The sequence below is a fragment of the Eleutherodactylus coqui genome, chromosome 7, assembly GCF_035609145.1.
Source record: "Eleutherodactylus coqui strain aEleCoq1 chromosome 7, aEleCoq1.hap1, whole genome shotgun sequence".
Taxonomy (NCBI): domain Eukaryota; kingdom Metazoa; phylum Chordata; class Amphibia; order Anura; family Eleutherodactylidae; genus Eleutherodactylus; species Eleutherodactylus coqui.
The window spans coordinates 66,883,787-66,911,505 of NC_089843.1; the positions used below are offsets into that span (position 1 = coordinate 66,883,787).

At 43.6% G+C, this 27,719-nt stretch overlaps 1 protein-coding gene across 1 annotated transcript; it reads right to left on the bottom strand.

Moving 5' to 3' along the window:
- Window positions 1–1,852: 1,852 nt before the first annotated feature.
- PGM2 (phosphoglucomutase 2) lies at window positions 1,853–26,486 on the bottom strand. Its single transcript, XM_066573200.1, has 14 exons — window positions 26,326–26,486; window positions 23,754–23,921; window positions 20,371–20,477; window positions 18,688–18,772; window positions 17,919–18,002; window positions 16,315–16,508; window positions 15,124–15,313; window positions 12,886–12,983; window positions 10,085–10,265; window positions 9,899–9,992; window positions 7,414–7,543; window positions 5,165–5,354; window positions 2,455–2,588; window positions 1,853–2,291 (listed from the first exon to the last, which is right to left on the bottom strand). Exons 1-14 carry the CDS (start codon window positions 26,398–26,400, stop codon window positions 2,189–2,191), a joined length of 1,833 nt encoding a protein of 610 aa, XP_066429297.1. The 5' UTR covers window positions 26,401–26,486; the 3' UTR covers window positions 1,853–2,188.
- Between the last annotated feature and the right edge of the window lie 1,233 nt (window positions 26,487–27,719).

Below are 27,719 nucleotides of genomic sequence, written 5' to 3' on the forward strand. Positions count from 1 at the left end.
AAAGAGGAGCCTGGCTACTTTATTCAGGATAGATTGGAGAGGGGAGAGTTTAGCGAGGAAAAGACTGATAAGTAATGAGTTACAGTAATCAAAAAATAATGAATCAGGGCAACATTAAGAGTTTTTGCTGTTTGTACAATAAGTTTGGATTCTGAAGCTGTTTTTGAGATGCAGATGACAGAGGGCAAGTGATTGATTATAGGGAGTGAAGGACAATCAAATACGATGCCAAGACATCACATTATAAAAATTCTGTATACTGGAGATATTTTTGAACAAAATAAAATACACAGAGAGACCACCTATATTCCTGGTGCGATTTTTCTCGGGCAGGTAAGAAAATTAAAGCCAGGATCTGAAGGATTGCCAGTAAGTACTAATTTAATATACAATATATCAAAATATTCAGAAAAAAAAAAAAGTCTTAAAGGGGATTTCCACGTTAGTTGCTTTTACCATCATGGGTAACTGCAAAAAACCCCCAAAAAAACAAAAAAAAACACCTGCCTGAAACTTTTGTGCAGCACTGTATATAAATATGTATTGTGCCCTATGATTTCCTGACTTCTCTCATATTGGTGTTTCTCCAGTTATACTGATTCTTATTATGTAGATGCAGAGTGAACGTAGACAGTAATATTTGGCATTAGCTGTGCAATGTAATGTCTCGTCAGTCATAGAGAAGTCAAATGTCTATTGCTCGTCACACAGACAACAGCTGCCAGCCCTGCCTTGTACTTGGCCTTTTCTCCCAGACGTGTGTTGTCTAGGGAAAAAAATCTGGTATAATTATAGACTGCAATTGGAAATAGCCCCCATGTTCTGAACAAATTGTGAACTATGAATATAACTCTACAAAAACTTGACACCCCTTCTGAACTCTGCTTGGACAGTATCCGAATGCAGATGCATTATCTTCAGCCATACACCTGTGTATTTTCATAAATCTCACCTTCTTGCTGCCTCGAGGATTGTCATCCAGCTTTTGAATAGCTAGATTTACCATTCAGGAACTGTAGTGGAAGCTGTAATGGTGCCCATATAGCTGTTACCTAGATATCCCAATAAGGAAGATAGAACAATACCTCTGCAGCACCACCTATTTGAAGGCAGCATTCCTGCAAGCCAATGCTAGACTCTTTATACAAGTCTTATAACAATGACTGGGAATTCAAAACCAAGCCAGAATCCATACACAGGCATGGGGTTTTGCCACTCATCAGTGTGCAGTAGGTTTCTGGCTTTGCTAGTGAGAGGCCTATGATGTGGATCAGGAAGAGTATTGTTTCTCCTTAAGTAGGAGAGCACATAGAAAGTGATTGGAGGAGACATAAGGCCATGCATGCTTCCCTGGGAAATATATGCAAATAAGGAAGATAGAACAATATCTCTGCAGTGCCACCTATTGGAAGGCAGCATTCCTACAAGCCAATGCTAGACTCTTTATACAAGTCTTATAGCAATGACTTATAACAATAGGTGGCGTTCCAGAGACATTGTTTCAAATCATTGTTATAAGACTTGTATAAAAAGAGTCTAACATTGGCTTGCAGGAATGCAGTCTTCCAATAGGTGGCATTACAGAGGTATTGTTCCATCTTCCTTATTTGCATATTTCCCAGAGGACCATGCAAGGCCTTAGAAAAGTCTCCTCACTCATCTTCTAGGTGCTCTCCTTAAGGAGAAATGATACCCTTCCTAACCCTAGCTATCCCAGAAACAGGTATAGGAAATAACGTGTGGCGCCACTAGCACGGGGCACATGCTTTAGTTTAACAGTGTCAGCAATTGACTGACAAACAACCAACATAAAATCAAAAAGCTGACACATAAAAAGTAAACCAACATTAAATTGCCAAGAACCGCAAGGTTTAATGTTCATAGAATATATTGTGCATATAAAATTAAATATTTGTGTACTCCAGAATGTTACAAGAAAAACAAAATGGAATTGTGTCACTATAATATACTATCATAATAGCGGTCAGTCATATAACCTGTAAGCCCATAAAGAACTGGCCAGATTTATTCCATTGGCCAAGAAAGTGCTTTATTGCAACCAATAACAGTGCAGCTATAATTGTCTACAGCAGTTTAAGCGGCGAAAGCTGAGCTCCGCTTGGTCCCATAGGCCATTTCCTCCGTCACACAGTTGTGATACTTGAGGACACCACGACTGACTGCGTCTTTAATCTGCTTTTCTTTGCAACTTATTTTTTTCTGGTTGAAAGAAATGTTCTTCAATGGCGTCAGCCAGATCGTTCAGTTCCTTCTTCAGCTGATTGTAGTCGCTGCGAACACACAAACAATGCAGGGTTTAAGGGTCACCGCCACCCAATTAAGAGCAAAGCAATCACCAAGATAAAATATCTAAAAGTACCCTAAAAAGGAAAATCTATCAGCATAGGCAGCAGCAAAAATTGCAAAAGAAGATACCAAACATCCATAATATACCTGTTTCCTGGGGCAGCACACAGCTCTGCGTAATATTTAATTTTTGGTTCGGTGCCACTGGTCCTCATGGTTGCCACTCCACCATTGGCAAATGTAAAAGTGATCATTTGGCTGCTCTTACTAGTTGGGAGGATCTGCAGGAAAGTAACAGGATTAAATGGTGTAAAATAAGGAAACCATCCTGTGTAGCCTAAACTGGCCATAAACCGTTAGACAAGTGGCCTTCAATTTGTGGCTTCTCTGCTGCTGCCAAATTGCAGCTCTAATGCCCCTTTTAGACAAGCCGATACTCGAATGAGCGAACAATCGAGGGACGTCACTGCTAACTTGTTTGCACTCGTGACGCCTGTTTAGAATTGTTCTCTTCTTGTTTAGTGTTTCACATACCTATGTGAAACATTGAGCAGAGTGTTTAAATGCAACAATAAGTGAACGAGCCGCTGATGATTTTTAGTCCTGCTGAAACGACGAACGAAAAGTGCACGACTCATTCTTTATTCGGTTGCTGGCTCGCGTTTAAACCGAATGATTATCATTCACTTTCTCTTGTTTCAATGATTTTTTGAATGATAATGGTTATGTCTAAATGCAGCATAAAAAGATCATTTTCAGCTAATCCCCTAACACTCTAATGTGTGTAGGGACAAGCCTAATGTCTTCTGTAGAGGAAAGTAAAGTTCTGACAGGTTGTTTTAGATAGTGACAAATTTGGACCAGTTTAACATTCAGACAGGGCAGAGGTGGGAGGCTTCTGCTGCAGCCACTTTTGTTTCATGGCCCTTTTAAGGCCCATTTAGATGGGACGAATGTCAGGCAAACTATGCCCGACACTCGTCCCTGCATACACTCGCTCCCGTGCTGTGTATCGCATGCTGCATAAACAATGGGCTGATCGCTGAGTGTAAATGGCAGCTGTTCAGTAGTGAACAGCCGCTATGTTAAGTCAAAGGAGGGGCGGGGGAGCGCTAGGAGTAAAAGCTCCTCCTGCCGCCCCGCTGTGAGATAGTGATACAAGCTCCTGTGCATAGTTTGCCCGACATCCGTCACGTCTAAATGGGCCTTTGCACACAACGAGACATGCACGATTCTCCTTTGTCCGAGTAAACAAGCTGTTGATGTCATCACAAGTTCGTTCGCACTAGTGCAGCCTGTTTGGACCGCAGATCATCATTGGGAATCGTTGCGTTCTAGATCACCTCTCGCTCAGTGTTTCATACTCCTATGTGAAACACTGAGTGGGGAGCGTTTAAAGCCAAACGAGAAGTGAACGAGCCAACTATGATTTCTATGCCGGCTGAAACTAAACTATAAAACGAAAAGCGAATAATTCTCGTTAGTCGTTGGCTCGCATTTAAACTAAACGATTATCGCTCACTTTCGTCTTAATGAATTTTAAAATGATAATTGTTCCATCTAAATGCACCTTTACAGTTAGTGGTTGGGAGGATCTGCAGGAAAGATACCGAGGATTTCATGGGGTGAAATAAGGAAGCCTAAACTGGCTGTAACATATTAGACAAGTGACCTTCAAACTGAGGCTTCTCTGCTGTTGCCAAATTGCAGCTCTAAGAAATGCCCCTTTAAGAAGAGTTGATTCTTGTTTGAACGAGCAAATAAGTGACTGACCGCTAATGAGTTCGCACTTGTGTAGCCTGTTTAGAACAGCAAAAAAGGAGGAGATGGAAGGTCCGATTTCCCGAGACACACAAAAAGATTCCCTTATACATTTATCACTTCTAACATAAAAAAGGTAAATAGTATGAACTGAGAAGAGGAGATTAGGAAAGACATTATTGGGATTTTTAAGGCATAGATTCCCTTTAGTGTACCTTTCAATAACAGTGAAGAACTCTTCCCAGCCTGGCTGATAACAAGGATCAGCTTGCTTGCAACTTCATAACTAGTGCATACAGACTTTAGGTGATGTGTCCCTTTAAGCTTTAGCTCTTCTTGGCCGATGTTCACATTTGACACTGCTTCTTACACAGCAGGAGAGCACCGCACATAAAGCTAGTGTAGTAGTGAGCAGAGAAACACTGGAAGCACAAGCTGGATCTTACTGAGCAAGTGCTTTTATATGACAAAGGGACTCCAGATCCGTATATTCAGACTAATACTAGCGTTTCTGGTCGCGCAATGCGCCACTTACTAATATAATGTAGTGAAAAGGATTGGAGTTGGTCAAAGGTCCTAAACCAGCAAAGCCGGACAGCAGCCGTGTGCTTACAGGACCTGTGATGATGTCCCTGTCATGTGATCAGTCACAGGGGCTCTGAACTCCATCCCTGACCACATGACAGTGACAGCATCACAGGTTCTGTAAGCATATTAGCCTCCAACTCTCAAGCTCAGTATTATGGAGCAATTCCAGCAACCTCATTGGTTGTTTGGGCCGAGCTCGAGTGTAATATAGATATATGCGTTCTCTGTAAGCACATGGCTGCTGTGAGGCTCTGCATGCTTTAGGACCTGTGACGATGTTACGGTCATGTGATCAGGGGCAGAGCTCAGAGCCCCGGGGACTGATCACATGACTGTGATATCACCACATGTAACTTGCAGTCACTCACAGAAAGGTGGTAGTTAGTATTTTGATGAATGTGCTGCTCAAAATGCCCTGGAGACGCCTGAATAAAGACTCATGACTCTGAGGATTAATGCTAGATAGGAGGAAAATAAAAGAAGAACTATGTAACATAGCAAAACTTACAGCTTTATCATCAGGCTGGTTGTTATCAAACCCCGTGGTCAAGTCCCGTACTCCAGTAACCTCAAATTTACCACAAAGTTTAGGGTATTTGGAGTCTTCGTCGTAGTTCCGTAGATTGTCAAACAAGTTTCTGATAGTAGTTTGATCGTAGCACAGAAAATAGGAATTCCTGCTTATGTGGTAACCATATCTGTAAAAAAGTATAAAGTATTACAACAATACCAATACAAGGCAGTATTGTCTGAGAGTTTAAAGGGCCATTTCAGCAAAAACATTTTTCCCATCGCTATACTCCTCAGCTGATAGTGTACATAGGAGACAGACTATATGGACAAAAGTATTTGGACACTGCATGTTTTTCAGAAAAAGTGCTTTATTATCCTATTTAGTAAGGCATCGGCCCTCCTTTTGCTTGTATTACAGTGACAACACGGCAAGGCATACTTTCCACAAGTTCTCTGTAAGTCTGGGCAGGAAAGGCTGTGAGAAGAGATTGTGTTGAAGATGGGCGTGGGTGACGGTGTCTTACCCGCCGCTCCAGTTCGTCCAACAAGGGCTATTCGATCGGATGAATGAATAGTTATTACAAAATGAGCGACTTCTTATTTTACCCATGCCCTTCGGCAAACTCAGTATTTGCATATTTGCTGAAAAACATGCAGTGTCCAAATACTTTTGTCCATATGGTGTATACTGCAGTCACTTCCATGCAGTGCAACCTCCTGTCTAAAAATGAAGATACTGTCTAATATGTATCAGATTTCTCCCAGCTTTCTCTTCTTCTATTACTATGCTATCAATTCCATGATGCATCAGCACAGCATCACATGACCAGCTAGAGCCAGTATCATCTCTGCCTGGTGGGAGGACAGTGTTATCATCATTACCCTATGTATTCTCCTAAATACGCTAAAGATTATGAGTGTACAGTCTTGGAGGCTAAACGATCATCTTCTTTATAACTAACATACACCTCTAATCATCAGTTGTAACTGTGATAGGAGTTTGTTTTCCCCTGTGAAGAACTTGTATAGGGCAGTCCTATAATACAGGAATTCTTGTTGACTGAGGTAGTGACAAGTAATTCCCATATGGTCACTATGAGATCACATGATCCAACTGAAAAGGAGGACAAGAATTTTCAGATAGAGAAGAATAACTAACCAATGTATATCAGGGTTAGGACTTTGTTTCAAATTTGAAAGCCTGTCGTGGCAAATGAGGACTTTTAGCATATAACTCTCAAAAACAAATTTTAAATTTTGCTAAAATTAGAAAAAAAAACAAGAACTCTGCACCTAATAAAATGCTGAAGCATGAAATGTGAAAATAAACTACATACCATTAGACATGAGAATTGACAATGCTATGGTAACAATATTTAAACCAATTTTAAATAATAAACCGCATTTAGAGCATCACTATCCAGCACTTCTCCATCCTCTGTGACTCATTATTTAAACTTTGCACATGACCTAGTAACCTTGCTGTCAGAAATTATTGTATTCAACCTTGCATTAACCCTTTCCTAGGGGATAGGCTTCTTTTCTTTATTATGTTTTACAACTTATAAACTTCTATTTGTTGTATTTTGCCATATAATGGCAAAAATGAAAGGATATTGGGTGCAGGAGGTTTTTACATGACCAAAAGAAAATAACAGCGGAAATTAACATAGGCAAAAGTTTGTGAAATAATCAGGAAAATTAATATATTGAAAAAAAAGTCATAACCCTACTGTATATACTTGGTGACTAGTTAAATAATGAAGGGTTTTATTATTATTTTTTTCTTTACCAGGGTGACCCTTTAATGCGAGGAACAACCACCAGACTAAAAACGCATATATACTGCCTTCCTATGCAATCTAAATCGATTTTAATGGCTGAATTCAGTCCCTAAATATGGACGAAAATAGGCAGGCTGTGGTTCCCCCCCCCCCCTTCATGTGAAGAATTGGTCTGTGAAAAGAAAAAAAAAAAAAAAGAAGTTCATCTGAATTCACCAATGCAAGTCAACGGCGTTGTATTCAAACATATTTGCACCACATTTATCATGCGTTTTTAGACACTTTCAAGTAGTTTTCCAGAACTTGTCTGAAAAACGGGAGTGGCTTAAATTGCATAAAGTCTACCTAGGGCTTATTTTTGGAGGAGGACTTCTATTTCAAGCCTCCACCTAAAAATCAGGGTAGGGCTTATTGGGGAAACACGGTACAAGCGGAAAAATATACATAATTGCCAGCTTACTTGTTAAAAATGGCATCAAGCTGCTGGGACAGGGTGAGGTTTTTCGTTGCCAGGTAACTGGCCATTTCTGCAGCGATGACGGCAGCGCTTACTCCATCTTTATCCAAGACGAAAGGGCAGCACATGTAGCCTGGAACACAGCACATTTATGGATTAATAGACATGGGCTCGCTCCCGGCCTTTCCATGACAGCCGAATCAATACACTCACCCTGTCACATTACTACACACTATGAGCATTGTGTCTGCCCTAATGTACCAGGGACCTGCTGTTTGCAATTCTCTCTTAGCGGAGGCGACAGGGAGCCGGGTGAGGCGTTTTCTTATACTCACCCCCTGCCTGGTTCCTGCGCTATCACTACAGCACACAGATATTCGTGTGCATGCTCTCCCATGCAACTCTATGGTAGAGCTAGGGCATGGCAATCTGATTCCCGTGTGCCACATGATCTTCACCGGATGACTGATCAAGAACCAGGCAGCGGGCGAGTATAAAAAAAAATTATATATAAATAACTCGGCTCCCTTTCACCCCCATAACGTTTATGGTGGCCTAGAGAGGCAACAGGCTTCCTTTAATTTATTTAACCCGTTAGTTACCGCTACAATAGACAAATGTCTTCAGCAGAGAGGCTACAGTATGTGCCCAATGCCAGTGGGAGGGTTTCACTGTGAAGGAACTGAGGTTGTACGCATTTCCCATGCTAGTAATGCAGAGAGTAGATACCAATCCTAATAATGCATATCGGGACTACTGAAACAATGCAAGTATATAAATTCCAGTTTCTGTCTGCGATTGGTTGCATTTCCACCTAATAATGCACGTCTAGCTAATAGCAGAGATCCCCATTAACAGCCATGACGGACAACCATTCTCTTGTGTACGCGGCACTTACAAGGATGTACTACAATTTCAAACACAAGGAACTCCTTCAAAATATGATGGGGGGGCTGCTGGTGTCCTGGATTTAAGCTAAAAGTCAGTATCTACCTTTTCATAGTTTTAAAACGTGTGCTGATCTTTTTCTTTATAACTCTTTATAGCTGTTGCAGCAGTTTCCTGATAGTCATACCCCCCCCTGCAAAGATATAGGTAGAGGGATAGTTCCTCTATAAAGTGTATTGTAAAATCCTTGCCAAGTACTATTAGTGGGGAGTGTACGCCACCTAGTGGCTGCACTGTGAAGTTGTTGTGCTGTAACATTATTTAAGTATTGACCCAGCCATCAGACTCCCCTGTCCAAGGTGACCGATGCAGCGTGCCCATGGTGCCAAGAGAGGAGAGAGAGCGAAGGGGTGCTACATGCCCTCTGCAAAGACTAAGTCTGGAAGCACCACCACTGATTAAGCATAGCAAGCACCGCTCGGTTACAAGGACCAAACAAAATGGCATTGACTACTAAACTGCAGCGGCTGGATCCTGATCCCACCTTTGGTGGCTTGGGTTTTCTTTTTTTAAGATACCGGTTCCGGAAAAAAAAAAAAAAAAAAAAAGTGGCGTATGTGGAAGTATGCCTTCACCTGCGACTCATGTGCCCAAGGTTGAGGATACCGCTCATGCTGGTAGTCCACCATCCAATGAACTGTTTAACACAGACTTAAAAGTTATCCCCATAGCTGCAAATTTCTGCCTTTTTTTTTTTTTTTTTTTTTTTTAAATCTACATAAAAGTGTGCACATCCACATTAAGTGCTGGATTATTAAAGGGGTATTCCGGCCATTCAAAGTGAAAGTTATATTCTTCATAAGCCAGTTAGACAATAGAATATTGGATACTGCTTTCCCTGTGGTCTCCCCCTGCTTGTTCCCCATTGGTATCCAGTGGTTACGACCTGTATGCTTCACTATTTTACTGGTCAGGCCTGATCAGTGCCTTCAAACTCAAGAATGACGTCACAGTTTGTAACAGTCATGAATGTACACTCGTCAGTAACTGGCAATGGGGCATTGTGGGAGATAAGTAACAATATGGAAACCTGCAGCTGGCTAGAAAGTAGGGGTAGTTCAGGTCGGCAAAACAAGGTACTGGAGTTCAGTTTGAAGATCTAAATGGACGTTTTGAAAAATGGCAATAAGTGGAAATGTTAGGGAAATTTTGAAAGTTTTGCCCAGCCTCTGCAATACCCCTTTAAATTGGCCGCTATGTAAAAAACCCTGATGCAACTCCTGCAGTGGAGTAAACTGGAAAGAACAATCACATCAGGGCTGTGGTAAAGTCTGTAAGCAAAACTTCTGACTCCTTCATAAACGGCTCATGCACACTAAATAGTAACAAATTTACCGTAGTTAAATGGTAACAGCAGGCTTAATCAATTGTAATATATTATTAATATATAATATTTTACTTAAGGGTTGGGGTCAGTACATTTGTACTAACTCCACAGCCAAGAATGATACTGCATAACACATCTGCTGTGAGGTCCATCTACAAACTTTACCGCATATAACTCTGCCATTTATCAATGTAACGGCGACCAATCTCTCACCTATTGCCTCTTCAAATGCAAACAAAACAGTTTTCCCTTGGTCAATGAGTTCTTTGGCTCTGTTTCCCATCCATTTAAATCCGGTAAGGGTTTCCTGCAAGTAGGAAGAGATCAGGGTGATGACTAGATCCATGTAGTATGATACTAGGCAGTACACTTCCATCAACCAAGACAAGTAGAGAGTACCTCAAAGTGAAAACCTTCCTTGACAGCGATGGCACGGAGTATCTTAGAGGAGACCGTGCTCGCCAGCATGTAGACGTTCTTCACTCCACTTGAGTCCGGGTTCTTTTCTTTCCAGCAGGTAAAGATCCACCAGCCTAAAAGTGCTCCAAGCTCATTGCCAGAGAAGACTTTCCAATCACCACTGACAAGAAAAGCAATGAGCATTCATCAATCTCCAATATAAAAGACAAGGGCTTAGCAAGATGAAACTATTTATATGCAAATGTTGGTGTATAGAACCTTGTGTGGCGCAGAGTGTTAAGGCAGCAGAAATTTAGTCCTAAGCTCTCGCTCACGACCTGAAGGTTGTGGGTTCAATCAAAGATTCAGATAGCTGGCTCAAGGTTGACTCAGCCTTCCAACCTTTCGAGGTCGGTAAAATGAGTACCCAGCAGGGTAGGGTGGTGGTGGTGTAATTGAGGGAACTCCAAACATTCATATTCCAATGTGGGGAAGCCATATCTTGCTGGAAGAGGAGGTTACTTTGCAAATCAGCTATTTGGAGTTGACCGTTTCAATATGTGATGGTACATGGGGGCCAGTTACTTATATTCACAACACACACACACATACACTTTTCGGATCCCCATGGCATGCTGAGTGACATTTCCCGATAAATAAAGAGCAAAAGAGTAAGCCCAATCCCTAACCAAACATAAAACCAATATTTTATCTATCGAACTTTAAAATGCTACAGGGCTGGATTAAAACTGAAAGGTCATACAAAAGGTCTGTATACATCCCACAACAAAGGGTGTTAGATTATTCTATGTCCTATCATGAATACATCTCAAGTCACTTTCTCATTGGCAGAATGAGAAGGTCTGTATTAATAGTATGAAGCCCAATGCTGCAAATCCAGTAGACCGCCAGAAGACCTAACCTCAAAACCACTATAGCCGCCTGACAGGTTTCACCAGCAGCGTGGCGTCATCAGGATAAACTGGGGCAATCATCATATCATGTGCGTCTTTGCTGCCCCTAGAAACCAATCACAACACAGTTTTAATTTGTACACTGCATTGGTAAAGTGAAAGCTGCACTGCGATTGGTTGTTATGAGGAACAAAAACAGGTTTTCTTTTAGACAACTTTCATAAGAGTGTGGGGCCAGCCTACTTTTTCGTAGCCACCCGATTCACTCTCTACACCCTCCGGCACTAAAGACCCAGCATCAACATAGCAGTCTATAGTGCAAGAGAACTCAAGATGGGGGCCAATTCCCCATGTCTAAGGTTCAGCACTATAACAGATATACCCGGGCCTTTTCAGCATGCATAGGGCAGCCAATAATTGCTGCCCCCTCGCAAGCATCAGCAGGAATTCAGTAGTTCCTAATAGTGGACATGTTAGTAATAGCTGTAGGTAATTTAAACTACTACTTGTGTGGGAGGAGAACAAGACAGGGTGATCTGGGAATTACAGCTCCACAACATCTGATTGCGTTCGCCTCTTATCCAGCAGCTCAGCTTGTCGTAAATTGTCGCAATCACTGATGTATTCTAGCCGGATCCCATTAACACGTGTCATTCTCCCACAGGGGCTGCATACTGCATCAGTGATTCATCCTCCGGAGTGGATTTCTGAGTCACTGCGGATCTTTTAAGCTGATTAATAAGAAGGAGCCCTGAAGATTTATGTCTGCAAAGTGTCTGCTCAAAGACAGAGCGATACGGTGTCACCATAACTACCGGGGATAGAGGAATCACAGACGAAATATAACTCACTGTAAACTACGAGAAAGGACTAAACTGGAAAGGCACACAGCAGAGCCACGGATTCTTGACCATACAGTTTTGAAAAGTCCATTAAATTGACAGATAACAATAGAAGTATAGGCAGCTGTACACAAATTTAGCAATTTCAGCCATTTGTCCCGATCTTGGCCTGGGTTTGATAAAACTACTAAGTTTCCGTACTGGTCAGAAGTGGAGTCCTGAGTACCAGGCCGGAAACTTGGATATGCAGAGCTGCACACTTAGAGACTTTCTTGTTCTGTTAAATAAGTTAGGTCTCTGGTTAAGCATCATATTGAACAGATATGCATTCCTTGTCACCTCGGCCCAGGCCGAGAATAACCAGTGTGAAAGGGTTTCTTTGATAGTCTGCCAGCTGCACCGGACCTGGGCATGCTCCGAGTGGAAACAACCTGCTCCTGCTCCAACACTAGAGGCAAGACTCCAGTTCGTAGACCCCCAGTGGCTTATGCGCCAGGAGGGGAGGGCGAGTGACCTGCTGCGAGCGCATTTTCTGGGTAGAAACATCTAAGTAGGATAACACAAAACGGGCATCCTAGGAACTTGGATTAAGCATCCAGTATGGACTGGCAAAGTGTAGGAGGTGTTGGTTATTACGATTTCTTAACACTACACAAGCACAACTCTAAGATGAGCCAACACTCTCAGGGATAGTGATCTTCTCTGGATCCTATTCATCATAACAGAACTACCACCTAAAGGCTACCTACCCAAGGGTGAGTGAGATATAAGGACGAGAAACTCTGATGGAGAGGGGACCCCCTTGAGTCTAATAGCTTAAATGCTGTGGTCAACATTGATCATGGCATCTAAATGGTTATTTGGAGCAATTCAGATCAGAACTGTTGCCGTTGGGCATCAGCTGTTTAACACAGCTGACACCTGCTGCTATGGAGTGATCGCAGCTTCCGAGGCCCTCTATACACATCATGGTGGCGTACATGTACTCTTTTAGTTGTGAAGAGGCTTAATGGCCAATCAACTACAACACCAGTTCACGTTTTACCTCTTCTGTTTCTCAGCTACAGCAAGCCGGTCAGCATCAGGATCATTTGCAAGGATAACTGTAGCCCCTTCTTTATCAGCCAACTCAAAGGATAATTTCTGCAAAATACAGAAATGAAGAGGAGATAACCAATCAGTAGTGCCACCTTCCTCACTGAGTTTTCATTCACACTGTGGCGTCAATGCACATATTTTACGCTAAACACAGAATCCAATCCCATCAGGGAAATGAGCAAAAATATCTGTTAGGACAACCTTATTCCATTTTAATTGAGCAATATGAGAAAATTGGAGTAAGATTGGAGCAGTAACAGTCTCTGGCTCTTGCGGTGAAGTTGTGCAAGGCCAATAGATTTATTATAGGTATGTTTAACAAGTACGGGTATTCTTACATAGGCGGATAGTCGCCTGAGCGATTGCTCCAAAGAGCGATTATAAGCAACTGTCATCCTGTGTACTTGACAGGACAAGTGAGAGAGAACTGCTCACTTGTTGGAGTCGCTGGGTTTTTAGCACACCGAAAAACCAAGCGGACATCAGACTGTGTAAACAGGCAGTCATTCATCTATGACAACTGCTGGTTTACTCCTAATGGAGGTTGATGGCTGGAGGAGATCTCCACCGTGGTCCGCCTCAATGCAGTGAGCGATTATTGCTCTGTGTGAAAGCACAGGACGATAACAATTTGGATGGCTGTCGGGCGCTTCGTATACTTAAGTGTAAAAGTACCCTAAAAATACATTTTACTATTACTGTAAATTGCCATCCCGCAGATACTGTAGATGTACACTGAAGGAACGCTGTCGGGTTGCACTGCCTATTGCTCTGACTGCAACTGACACCAAGCAAATCAAAATCTTTCTTCTTTAAAAGGCGCGGTCACAAGTAACGGAAATGCTGAGGAATAGTTTGCTATCAAAGTGAATGCGAGTAAAGCAAATCTTGTTGAGATAGAGGGAAAAAAAAATGCTGCATATTTTCTACTATGACTGTAACTCTACCCTGTGGATTTGCTGTGGAAATTGCGCAAATATGTGTAAACGCACCCTAAAGGGGTTTTCAAGTTTTTTAAATGCTTCGACTCCCCTATTTTGTCTCTTGCCACCCACATTAATCACCTGTTTAAGGTCTGCAGTGTGTATTGTAACATAGCACCCCCTTTCATTACTTACACTGCTCCGTACAGCACAGCTTTGGACTCCTAGTTAGGTCTGTGTCAGGCTCTGCAGCTCAGCTATGCCCAAAAATACATAGAAAAATTATCCTTGACAATCCCTTTAACCCTTTCCAGTCCAATTTGTATCCTGGTTTTCCTAGGGGGCTTACACTTTTCCTGCCGTTATACAACAGCGCTATATGCTGGCTGAAGCCGGTACTGCATGAGGTGACACGTCGAATAGGCTCCGACAGCAGAGAGGCTGGCAATATACAGTAAGAGAACCCTGATGAATGTCTTCCAACATCGGAGCTGTACAGCCTGAAACCATAATGTTTTCACAGGTCAGACAGTGGATTGAAAAGGGTTAAATCTATGCATTTATTTTTTCCATCCTTTCCTCAGTTTAGTGTTCCTTTAACCCATATCAGTTTTATCACCTGCCAGGATAAAGACCTGGCAGGTGATAAAACTGATATGGGTTAAAGGAACACTAAACTGAGGAAAGAATGAAAAAAATAAATGCACAGACCTGGTGGAGGCAGCAGAGGGCATTTATTTTAAAGTATAAGAAAATTGCTAATTAAATAGAGTGTAGAGCTTCTCAGAGCTGAACTGCTTTCTGCGGGCTCCTTGGCAGAGAAAAGAAGATGCATCTCTTTATGGCGCCTCAATCTTCTGCTGAAAAGATGGGCCTTGGTTAATAGGGCACATTAGATAAAAAATAGCCAGTTGCTGACCATTTCGGCAGGACTGGATGACTCCCTGGCATATGGGGATCTCCGGATTATCTCCTTACAGAGGATATCGGAGGAAGGATCGATCAGATGCACTGACCAATGCTTTTGTTCCCCCTAGAGATAAGCTGTTGCCAGAACTGTCCGGCTTTGGCTTTTCCATTACCCCTATGTCCAACCCTTGTCATAAACTGCCTAGCTCTTATAAGTTAGCACTGGAGAAGGGACGGTTGTGATATATACTAGACAAGTCATTTTAATTTAATTTTTCAACGTTTTGGATGGGGAAATTAGATAGAACAGGTCAAGGGAAAAAAAAAAAAAAGACGATGTTTAGTTTTCATACCAAGACTCCTTTACCCTCTTCGGGATTGGGGTATTTAACTGTAGGAAATTCTGGATCTGGGTCTTTTTGTTCTGGGACAGCAAATGGGGGGCTGAAGCTGAAAGCCTTGAATGCAGACTGCACAAACTCATGGCCCACGCCGTGTACTGATGTGTGCACAAACTTCAGCTTGGTGCTCTTGTTTAGGTCTCTGAAACAAAGAGCAATTCATGGCTTCAATTTTGTAAAAAGCAATAAGCAGATAAACGTCATAACACAGCAGTAATAATAACATTATTACACACAAAGAGCATTGCTGAAAACATGTAAGACACAGAACAATAACAGTCCATGCACTGGATGGTCAACGCTTATTGACCCTATAGATCATCTATAGTAAAGTCTAATGATTACACTTTAGATCTGGCCCTACTATTGACACCCCACTTTGTCCAGCTCAGTTTCCCATGTGGTTGCTGAGCATATCCTTAATTTTACTTGCATGGGATGAGCCGAGCCATGTTATAGCATGTGTGGTACAAGTGTTATATCCCTCTGCCGACTCAGTCACTTCATTGAAAAGTGGGCACATGCAAGTGTCTGTGTGCATCAACTTCAGGTCACTTTAGAGCAGTGTTTCCCAAACTCCAGTCCTCAGGGACCTCAACAGGTCATGTTTTCTGGATTTCCTCAGTGTTGCACTGGTGATATTATTGTTGGTGCCTCAGACATTGCCACGTGTTCTTACTATAGGATATCCTGAAGACATGACTCGTGGGGGTCCCTGAGGACTGGAGTTGGGAAACACTGGTTTACAGCAGTAGTGTCTGTATGTTGCGCATGCAAACCCTCTCTGCGCATGCACAGCTGTTGTGGCCAGGCATCAAATGGAAATGACAGTTAACACCTGTTATGTATGGCGTATGCTGAATCTGCCCTGTACAATGACACCCGACATACGCTGTACATCTACAGCACACATCACAAAGGGGTTAAAATACTTAGGTTTGTTTTATCTTCCTGTGAAGAGTACGTCTCCTGATATATTGGGCACTGCTCAAGACGATACTGTCTTACTGGCCTCCACTGAAAATGTAAGGAGGGTTTAACGTAGGACAACCAAACAGTTCAAAAGAAATATTAGGATACAATATTACATCATACAACGAACCTACCAAGCAGAGTGCAGCCGACTAGAAATCCTCCGCTTACCTGTGATAGCAATGCTTCTGTACATCCAAAAAGTAATCTTTGTTAATGGAGCTGTAGGGATCTTTAAGGAGGGGGCTGCCGTCAATAATAGCGTCATCCCAGGCTTGTGGCCACGGTTCCAGATTCTCCACAATCGCCCGAGCAATGCCCTTATCATGTGGAGAAATGATCTGAGCGCCATTCTCCCAGTAAACCTACACGAGAAATACAAAGCACATCATAATACTAATGTCACAGGACATTGTGGAGGAAGAACATCTCACAGCTTAACATCTTAGATTTTTTTTTTTCCCCCTCTTGCTTTAAAAGGGGTTTCCCCATCAGAGACAAGTCTATCCCCCACATTGTGGTGGAACTCTGAGTAGCTTTATACTTTTTACATTATCTGTGACATGCACTTTGCTCTTTCCTCTTGGATTAGAGCTATACTAGAAATGCATCTATGGCTACAACCCTATATATGCCTAATGATACACATGGATTTGTGTTATACCCTTAAAGGGGTTGTCTCGAGGAAGCAGTGAAATTTTTTTTTGACCAGTCCCCCTAATTAAACATACATTTCTAAGCCCCCCTGTAAATGACTTTTCTAGCTGGTTTGTACTTACAGTTCCAGCGTTTCAGCAACTTATAAAAAGTTTCCCCAAGATGGCCGCCGGCTCTTTTCCCGTCGCTTGCTGTAGCCCGACGTGCGCGCTCCCGAGACGCTACCAGCTGTGTCTCCCTGACAACCAGACGCCCCGCAGCCGCCGACCAGACCCCGGGATTGAACGCGGCCGACCAGTCACCCACCGCCAGGCAGCAGGTAACCGGCGCTACGCCCCCGACTCCCCCGCGCTACGCCCCCGGGGCCACAGCGGCAGTCAGTCACGCGTCACCCCCGTCAGTCCGTCACCCATCACTTACCTGGGCGGCTCTGCTGGGCGGCTTCTCGGCACGGCTTGGCGGCTCTGCACCTTCCTCTAAGAGAGGATGGTAGCAGAATGGCCGCTCCAGCGCGCTCCCGAGAAGATACAGCTCGTCTGCGCATGCGCAGAAGAGCTGTAGCGGCGAGCACACTGAAGCGGCTCGTGCTCAGAGCAGAAGACCGGACTGCGCAAGCGCGTCTAAAAAAGCAAGCCGCCAGCGAATTTAGACGGAACCATGGAGACGAGGACGCTAGCAACGGAGCAGGTAAGTGAATAACATCTGTATGGCTCATATTTAATGCACGATGTATATTACAAAGTGCATTAATATGGCCATACAGAAGTGTATAACCCCACTTGATTTCGCGAGACAACCCCTTTAAGGGACTCATCATTATATAGGGATTTTTTGATTTTATGTGTTTATATTTCTGTGTCTTTATGACTTCTCTAGATGTAATAAATATATATTTTTACAAGTCCTGTGCTCCAGTTTGCTTTTCTTCTGTTTGACATATTATAGGAGGGACTTATGTTATTTGTATGGGTTATTTGAGATAGACATTATCTACCCCACATCTAGGATTTATGATGCCCTGCGGCTTTGTTAAACCCCCACAGTAATGTATGATTTTGTAGCCCCTTCGGATCTAATGAACTAGAGGTATAGAGGAGATTTATAACAGCTGAACATACCTTGTATCCATTGTCTTGCTTTGGATTGTGGGAGGCAGTAACCATAATTCCTGCACACAGATTGAAGCGAGTCACGGTATACGGCTGGAAAACAAGGAAACCTGATTGTACAGACAGACTCCTTTGTTTAACAGCACACCTCCTCTTATCTTTCATGCTCTAACATCAGAGATTTACTTTAACGAAGGCAAGATATGGAACTCTGGTGACACATAGGGGGAGATTTATGTAGGCATTTCGCCAGAAAAACTGTTGTAGAAAAGTTGCAAAACTTGGTGCAAGGGCCACTTTCAAAAGAATTATGCAACTTTTCAGCCCTTGCCACTTGAGAAAAGTGAGCGTTGCCACCCCAGATAAATTATGGTGGCCAGGTTGGACGTGGTGTACATTTCTGTGCCAGTGCACAAAGGTGCTGATATGCCTAATAGATGAAGAGGCCTGCCCCTGTTCATGTATTAAGCAGACAGTGTGCTGATGGCGGGAAAGTTGGTCTTAGTACATCTCCCCCATAGTCAGAACTCGCTACCCCAACTCTATCAAACTCTTTCCCATCATCCAAACTTTCAAAAGCAACCGAAACACGCACCTGTGCAGGAAAGTTTACAACCTACAGTAGCCTGATCTCCATACACAACTGTATAATTAGCTTCTACCCTGACCTACTGTCCTTCGGTGGAATTGTACCCAGGACCCCAGTGCTGCAAGGCAACAGTGCTAACCACTGAGCCAACATGCTGCCCGCCCTCTTTAAATGTAACCTGGAACTTACCACAAATGGTGTTGGCGTGATGCTGGAGAAGAGGTAGACTGGGATGCCTTGAGTGACAAAGGCTGTGGCGGCAAGCCTTGCAAACCTGGACAGATAAAATATTGAATTCCATCATCGATGATCTGAAGCAGCCGCATACGGCATCCAGTGAGTTCTTATTGCTTACAAATATGGAGGCCACTGCATGTGTAAAGGATCGGTAGTGGTTTCTACTGAACATACTACCTGTGTATTGCTAATAAATGAATACACTTGAGGGCAACTACCTGAAAAAAAATGGACCTTTTAACCCCTTAATGATGCACCTGCCCCCCCCCCCCCCCAATTTTATTTTTTTTAAATCATAACTTTTGAAAAATTATAACTCTTATTTTCCTGTCAACATAGCTGCCTGAGGGGTTGTTTAACCGTTTCCAATTTACTGTCTGATGTCTGAAGACATTATGATTTAAGGCTGTACAGCTCCGATGTTTGAAGACATCCGTCAGGGTTCTCTTACTGTATATTGCCAGTCTCTCTGCTGTCGGAGCCTATCCAATGTGTCCCCGCATGCAGTACTGGCTTTAGTACATTTTGGAATGCATATGACCTTTTGATTAATTTGATTGAATTTTTCCTTGGAAAAGGAGTTTCCATAAAAAGCTAAATTCTGGCATTGTGTACTTTAACTTGCAATCGTTTGGTTGCTTATGTCATATATACTGCAATATTTCAGCATTGCAGTATATGGGGTTTCTGCCGTATTGTACCAAGACACACTGCAGACATGTTTTAATAGGTAGAAATAGATGGCAGCCCTAGGAGCCCTCAGAAGGCCTCCGGCTGCCATGACACCTGGATGGCACCACGTGATCTCAATGCCTTGTGGGACCCCCGAGCATCTATTGGGGGATTTTTAATGCCACTGTCAGAATTGGCTGCAGCATTTAAAAGGTTAACAATCACGATCAGCATCAATGAAAGCCAACACTAACTGTGTATGGCATGGGCTTGGCTCATGATCATACTTCATACAAACCCTGCGTATATATAGGTCCTGGGGCATAAAGGGGATCTATACCTCATTATATAGTGGAGCAAGGGGCATGCATGTGTACTATTTCATTCACCATCTACGGGACTGTATCTCTTGGCTGGATGAAATTTGGCCTTCTGTACTGTAAGAGAAACAATACTTCGTACTATTGTCTGCTACAGAACCGGGGACCAAATTCCAGGAAGTCCTGATTGGGAAACACTGTTCTAGTAGTTGTACACTGTATAGCATTGCTGTGTGAGTACTGTATGGGGCTATAGTATTAGGCACTGTATGGAATTTATCACACTATATGGAAGCATTACGGTATATGTTATGGTACAGTGTTGGATTTTTGGGTTGCTAGCCATATACTATGTGCATACTGGATGGCGGCATTATTTTAGTACCAGGCAATAGTTGAAAAGGACTATACAAAAAAACCCAAAAACAAACACTAACTTGCATTTCATTAAAGGGGGTGACACAGACGTCACAGGAGTAGCACTAACAGCAGTGTCCGGTGATATGGTCTCTTGCCCCGTCTCATGCCGGTCAGCCTATAGACTGGTGGGAGGCAGCAGATGATGGGGGATATTTTGCTACAATTGATGACTTGCTGATGTGATTCTGGTAATATGACAGTCATTATGGAGTAAGATCTCTACCTCTTACTGCTGCCTCCACTCGCTGGATGAGCTCGAGCATCGTAGCCGATTGCTACACCCCTCTCCTTCAAGTCACAGATGGTCTTCTCAAGGTATCGGCAGAACCCCTAGGGCAGAAGGACAGAAGAAAGCACTGATTAAACCGGTCACGAACCGTCCTATTGTCAGAAGTGTTGGAGCGGCCAACGTGTTACAATATCGTCTTCTAGTGACTGAACCGTCTGCTTCTCATATGAGGACAGGCAGACCTCATGACATTTTAGGATGTACTAAGTGACACAATGCACTTTAGGCCGACTAGACTTCTGATCTAATAACCATTAATTTAAAGCGACCCTCCAGGTCTGGACAAACAAAGATGGCCGCACCACTTCTCCGACTACCTGGTGCACACTGCTTTAGTATGCATTGGTAGTTGAAGATGCTGCTGTGATTGGCCAGCACGACTCATGTGGGCAGCACTGACCAATCAAAGCAGCACGTGCAGTCTTAGGCCCCCCTCACACAAGCATATTTATGCACGCAAAACTTGAATGCACAATACGTAGCGGATAGAACCCATTGATTTCAATGGGTTTGTTCACATTCGGATATTTTTTCCAGCGCATTTTGGTCTCACAAAAAACCCCAGCATGCTCTATTATTTTTCAAACGCACCAAAAGTCCCCATTAAAGTCAATGCAGATATGCAACACTGCGTAATTGTGCAGGAAAAAGGACGCATCTGGAACTCATTACACTCAGGAGCCATTTCATCGCTGCGTCTTTGTTTGCTGCGCACAAATGGACATGCTTTTTAGGCACAAAAAGTACAGTAAAATACGCAGTGTACGCAAAAAAAGCATAGTTCATTCCGCAAACACACAGCACTCAGGCGTGCGCAAGAGGGCCTTAGACTAATGATGCATACTAACACAGAGTATATCAGTTAGTCAGAGAAGACTACCTCTATGCGGCCATCTTTGTCTAGACCTGAAGACTATTTTGGGGTACTTTTCAAATGTGGTATTTCACACTGTTTTCGAACTGCAATTTCAAATGCATTCAACAACATTTTTAATGCACCCCATCATTACAATGGGTGAGGACATACGTTAAATAAATTTAAAAAAAAACAAAAAAAAAAACACTGAAACGCACTAAGATAGAGCAGAAAGTGCTCGAAAACACTAATCTGAGAAGTCCCTTTGAAAGCAATGGAGGCGTTTTACAGCTTTTTTAGCGGGAGTTTCAAAGTGGCCTTAAAGGGGTTGTCCCGCGCCGAAACGGGATTTTTTTTTTTTTAACCCCCCCCCCGTTCGGCGCGAGACAACCCCGATGCAGGGGTTAAAAAAACAACCCGCACAGCGCTTACCTGAATCCCGGCGGTCCGGCGTCTTCATACTTACCTGCTGAAGATGGCCGCCGGGATCCTCTGTCTCCGTGGACCGCAGGGCTTCTGTGCGGTCCATTGCCGATTCCAGCCTCCTGATTGGCTGGAATCGGCACGTGACGGGGCGGAGCTACACGGAACCGGCATTCTACACGAGCAGCCCCATAGAAGACTGCAGAAGACCCGGACTGCGCAAGCGCGGCTAATTTGGCCATCGGAGGGCGAAAATTAGTCGGCTCCATGGGAACGAGGACGCCAGCAACGGAGCAGGTAAGTATAAAACTTTTTATAACTTCTGTATGGCTCATAATTAATGCACAATGTACATTACAAAGTGCATTAATATGGCCATACAGAAGTGTATAGACCCACTTGCTGCCGCGGGACAACCCCTTTAAGGCCTGAACAGCATAGAATGGCTGGCCGTACGCAGACCGGGTATCATTTTATGCATCCATCAGTGGCATACATAAGGTCGCCAGTGATTTGACAGAAGCCTCCAATATATGCCAATCTAGAGGCACGCATCAGCCAAACAGCACAAGTGTTTTTTCTAACGGTGTCCCTCCATATTGGAAAGTGCAGCAGATTAGGATTTCCTACATTGTGGGAAAAAAAAAAAAAACACCAGTGCTGGCCTGGCCTCTGCCAGACGGACACGTTTTTGGCACATGGGCGCCTACGGATTTGTGTTTTCCTGCCGCATACGCTGAACACAAAGAAATAAAGAAGTGTGAATAGAAGCTCAGTTGTGATGTAATGAAGATCCTTACTGGTAAATGAAGGCTTCCATGTTAAGTAATTGCAGTCACATGTTTCCTTTATACTATTACTACATCAGCTTTCTTCAATTACAGAACAGCAGGAAATTATTCTCCCACATTACCGGTAAATACAATTATCTGGTAGGAAATGAGTGAAATACCCGCAATTAGGAAATTCACATGACAGTAACGAGTATTAAATGTGAATCCGTGCATCTCAGGACCAGCGGAGGAACTCTGTGCCCGGTCCTTGCATCACACTTTAGTAAGGGTGCATCCTCAGGGGGCTCACATGTGGACTTCTCATACTCCGGCACATGCGCCAGAGAGCAATGGGGCACATTATTGAAAATTCACCAGCTAAATGTAGCAATGGCATCAAAAAACGGTCTTACGTACTTTGCACAGCACTTGAAGTGTTTTTTGTCACTTTGGAATTTTTTTTTTTTAAACTTTAAAAAGAGCATGCCTGAAATGCATCATCAAGCACCAAAAAGTTGGTGCAAAATTTGGTGTAAACTTAACCAACTAACAGGCAGTAGAATGTTAGACTAGACAATATAAAAATGAGCTAGATTAATCATCCAGCAGAGTTCGGTCGAGCTCACAAGAGCGGGATTACTGCGAATACAAGTGCGCTGTACGCCCGAGTGATACACAGTAATTGGCAGGCAATCAGCTACATTGGCTTATGAGGTTCCACTCACATTAGCGTGTAGGAATTATGTAATACGCAAGTGCAAAAAAGAAAAAAAAAGCATGTTTTATTTTGCAGCGCATTACGTGTGAGAGAGCCCATTGTTCTATATAGGCACATAATCAATGCAGTCCATATGCAATTACATTGCAATGGCACGTACGCACGCCACCCATGCACAAAGCGGGAAATCTAAATAAAAAAAACAAAACAAACAAAGCAGGTGGCCTGAGCATGGCAGCGTGCGTGGGCCTCACTGTCATGTGCAGTACAATTTTGCTGCCATGAGCGGCAATAGACCATAATCCGTGTGAGCCTGGCCATACTGTGATAAGACTGTCTAGTCTAAAGGACGACTGTCGGGCGCCGTGAAGAGGGTCTGTATTAACGACTGCCTATTTACACGGACGATCGTCAGGCCTTTACGTACAATGAACAAACAATATACTATTGCGTGTCAGTCATTGACCGTGTTCACACTGAATGATTAGCGGTCACCTTGTGTGATCCAGCGACTACCTGAACGATAACAGATTGGAGCCATCAGTACCTGGGTGGTCTGGATAATGGTAAGGTCGTTCATCCGAGATACACCGGGACCCATCGCTGCTCGCAGCCCCGCCGTACCAAACTCCATTCTGGAGCCAAAACATTTCTCCAGCTCTTCTTTCTCCCCATCAGACACGGCCTTCTTCACCAGAGCCGAGGTTTTTGGATTCTGCAAAGTAATGAACGAAGCACATTTAATTAAAATGCAGGAAAGACAGCAGAAATGTATCACCGCCTCCCAAGAGCCATAACTTTATGTTTCTGCCAACGGAGCCAATGGGGGCTTGTTCTTTGCAGGGAGAGTTGCATTTAATTGCATCATTTTGGGTATGTATAAATGTATTGGAACATTTTTTTCAGGGTGGGAATAGAAAATACTAGAATTCCACATTTTGGGGGGGGAGCAGGGTTTCTTTTTTTAGGATTCATCTTAGGGTGTTCACGGTCAGAAGTGACCTTTATTCTGCAGATGGGACTGATTACAGCAATACCAACTTTATATACATTGTTTGTTTTATTCCTTTTGCACAATAAAAAAGGGCCATACTTTTTTGTTTCTTTCACTTTTTCTGCTGACCGAGCAGGGTCAGGTATTGCAGTTTGCAGAGTGAGCTGCAGTTTCTATTGGTGCCATTTTGGGGTACTTTCGACTTTTTCCCCCATTTTTTGAGTCACAATGTAAGCGAAAAACAGCAATTCTGGCAAGGTGTACTTCTGTCCCCTGGTGCTCCGCGCAGGCATGAAAATCTGTCTCCCTCAGTACCTGGTGCATGCACAATGTGCCAGTGAAGGTGTAGATACCAACACCCAATGGGTATGTGCATTTCCAATGAGGACAGAGGGCTACACGGCACAAGCGCAGGATGTCACCACAACTAAGGCCTTATGTCCACGGGCAGGTCGGATTCCGCATGCAGCACAGTGACACTGAGGACAGTGCTTACTTGTCCGGGTCTTCACGGCGGATGTGTGGGGAAGCGCAGTAGAGATTCATTTCTCACTGAATCCACAGACCGTCCGCAATTTAATTGCAGATGGGCCATGGATTGGACGGCTTACATTGACTTCAATGGAAGCCGTCCGTGCGGGAACCGCAGCAAAAATGGAGCATGCTACGATTTGTTTTCCGGACCAGAAAGTCTGCAAAACAAATCTGCATGCTTTAGGTTAGCTGTGGACTCCCATGGCTCCCTATGGGCAGCTTGAACTGCAGATTATCCGCTAATCAAATTTGCCCATGGACACCGAGCTGACGTCAGTAACTGGAGGGAGCATGCCCTAGCTAACGAGGCGGTGCTTCGTGGCTAATGAGTCACCCCCCCATGACTTGAAACATTAAATTTACATACACAGCGCCAAATTATTGATGCAAGTTGGTAAATCAAGCCTCCGACTCCTCAACTTTCCCAGATTCTGACTCTTTCATATATAACTCAGGTTTTTTTAGATGATATCTTCACTGTATTACAACGGTACGGCTTGGTAATGGTTGTGGAAAAATAGAACATATATTTATAGGATGTGTTAAAAACTTTCCTTAAAGTCCTATGAAAGTAAATGTACAACAAACTCTGCATCAAAATATAATATATGTAGGGTCGGTACATTTCTACCAACTGCCCAGCCCTGTTTGTGGGTTACCCATTTTATGCCTACTGAGCCTGACTAAGTGCGATGGTGGCGGTCTAACAATGAGAATCCTGATGGAAAGTGCCCTTTAAATGTCTGCGATCAGAGTCATATTTAGACTCAAGCTGTTGCAGGCAGGTGTCAGCCCATCCTGCAAATTACAAGCCTTCATATATCATTATGTCTACAGCAAAGTGAAACAAGTTCTGCCTTGTTATGTCTCTTAGAAGGTGGTTGATGCAAAAAAAAAACCACAAATGTCTGCAGAGTGAAGGGGTTAAACGGCATGCAATGTACAATTTAAAAAAAATGAAAAAAAAAATAAATCCACAGATGATTTTTGGAGTGTGATCCCATGTAACTGGCACCGCATCACATCACATGGTGTAAGGAGGATTTCACTGGTGTCACCGTCCGGAGGAATACACTCAGTTGCAGCAACGCAGTGCGTTTCTACGGATTGTAAAGTGACGGCGGAGCCCCGGTGCTATAACACAACGTCACAGAAAGTTCTTCCAAAAAAAAAAAATCACATCCAATTTAATAGGGAAAAGAGAGAAAAAAAAAAAAAGAGAAGTGCATTTCATAACTGCACACCATCCTGATTTCAAGGCCCCCAATGCATGCGATAATTAACCCTTCTCCACATACAGCGCTGCCCAGAGACACAAAGAGTTAATAATACCCAGATGTGATAATCACCTATTAAATATTTCCACCAATCCTGGAAACTGTTCCAATCCCAACCCAAGTCTGTGCAATCTATAATATGCCCCAAAGGGAGATTCCTGCTCCGGGATGGAACGATTAACCCCATAACCCCCAGGAACCATCAGAGTCTACTCCATACAGCTGTCATTCATTGACAAGGGGATGGATAAAGGCAGACAGAGCACATACCACAGAACATATGACAAGACCGGGCATAGTAACAACCATCTCACCTTATCCCAGGCCAGCCACGCCGCAGCAGCTTCCTGCAGCACATCATCTACAGACACGTCTGCTTTCCCAGCCATGTCACCGATCAGCTGCTGCTATGGCAGGGGAGAGGCTAGAGTGTAGGTGCTGGAAGGAGGTCTGACATCAGAAGCTCAGGTGACACTCTTAAGTCACATGGCCTCCTAGCGGAGGCGGGCTCTAAAGAGAGGCGTGTTGCCATGGTAGATGCTAGTGGGCTAAAGGACCTGTGATGATGTCACACCCATGTGACCAAACTATACCTCCATGGTAGATGCTGAAGGACCTGTGATGATGTCACACCGAGCTGTGATAGCAGGAAACAGCCAGTCACGCGCTCTCCAGAAAGAGGGCGGTGCTAGAGTTGTAGTCATTCTGGAGGGAGAGCTGGGCGGGAAAGGTGGTTGAAGGAGAGCTGGGGGGAATGGCGGTTAGGGGAGAGTCTGCTGCTCTAAAATGAACCTTTTATGGGGGGAGGAGATGAGAAAGAATCTCTGGCTATTTCTATTAAGGACAGGGAACGTTATAAGTAGCAGTCTGAGGGCTCCTCCTGAGGTTTATATGGCGCTGGCATGTGCTGAGGTGATTTTCACAGCTTGTGACCTCTCGCATCAGTCAGCCCAGGCCTTCACGGTTTACCTCACGCCAGTCAGCCCAGGCCTTCAGTTTACCTCACGTCAGTCAGCCCAGGCCTACACAGTTTACCTCACGTCAGTCAGCCGAGGCCTTCACAGTTTACCTCACGCCAGTCAGCCCAGGCCTTCACAGTTTACCTCACGCCAGTCAGCCCAGGCCTTCACAGTTTACCTCACGTCAGTCAGCCCAGGGCTTCACGGTTTACCTCACATGAATACTAAGCTCAGTTTTATAAGCCGGCCAGTTTAGGTTTCCTTCACAAACGCTTGGAAGGCATTTTAGAAGCACGTAAAACAAAAATGCCCTTTTTATGCACATATGTGCACTTTTTGAGGGAATGTTTAAGAAAAATATACCTAGAGCGTGCTGCTTTTTGAGGAAAAAAATCTCAAAAACCGAGAAACCGCAGTGTTTCTTGTAGCTCCCTATTGAACTACATGGTGGGGTTTTTTATTGTAGTAAAAAAAACACCAAAATAAAGCGCTGTGTGAACCAGCTGAGGCCTCCCTCACACAGGTGTTGCGGTACGCGCTGCGATTTATATTGCGGTGCTTTGCTGCGTTTTACTTTGTCTTTCGGCTGCAGCGATGTGGCTGGCGCCGGCTTCCCATTATTGATGAAAAGCGCTAAACGCCCAAAGATAAAGCAAACACCGCACAAAAACAATGGCAGCCTTATACCGCCATTATGCGCTGCTGAAAGAGCCGCCCTAATCGTGGTAAAAAGCATCCATGTGAGGCAG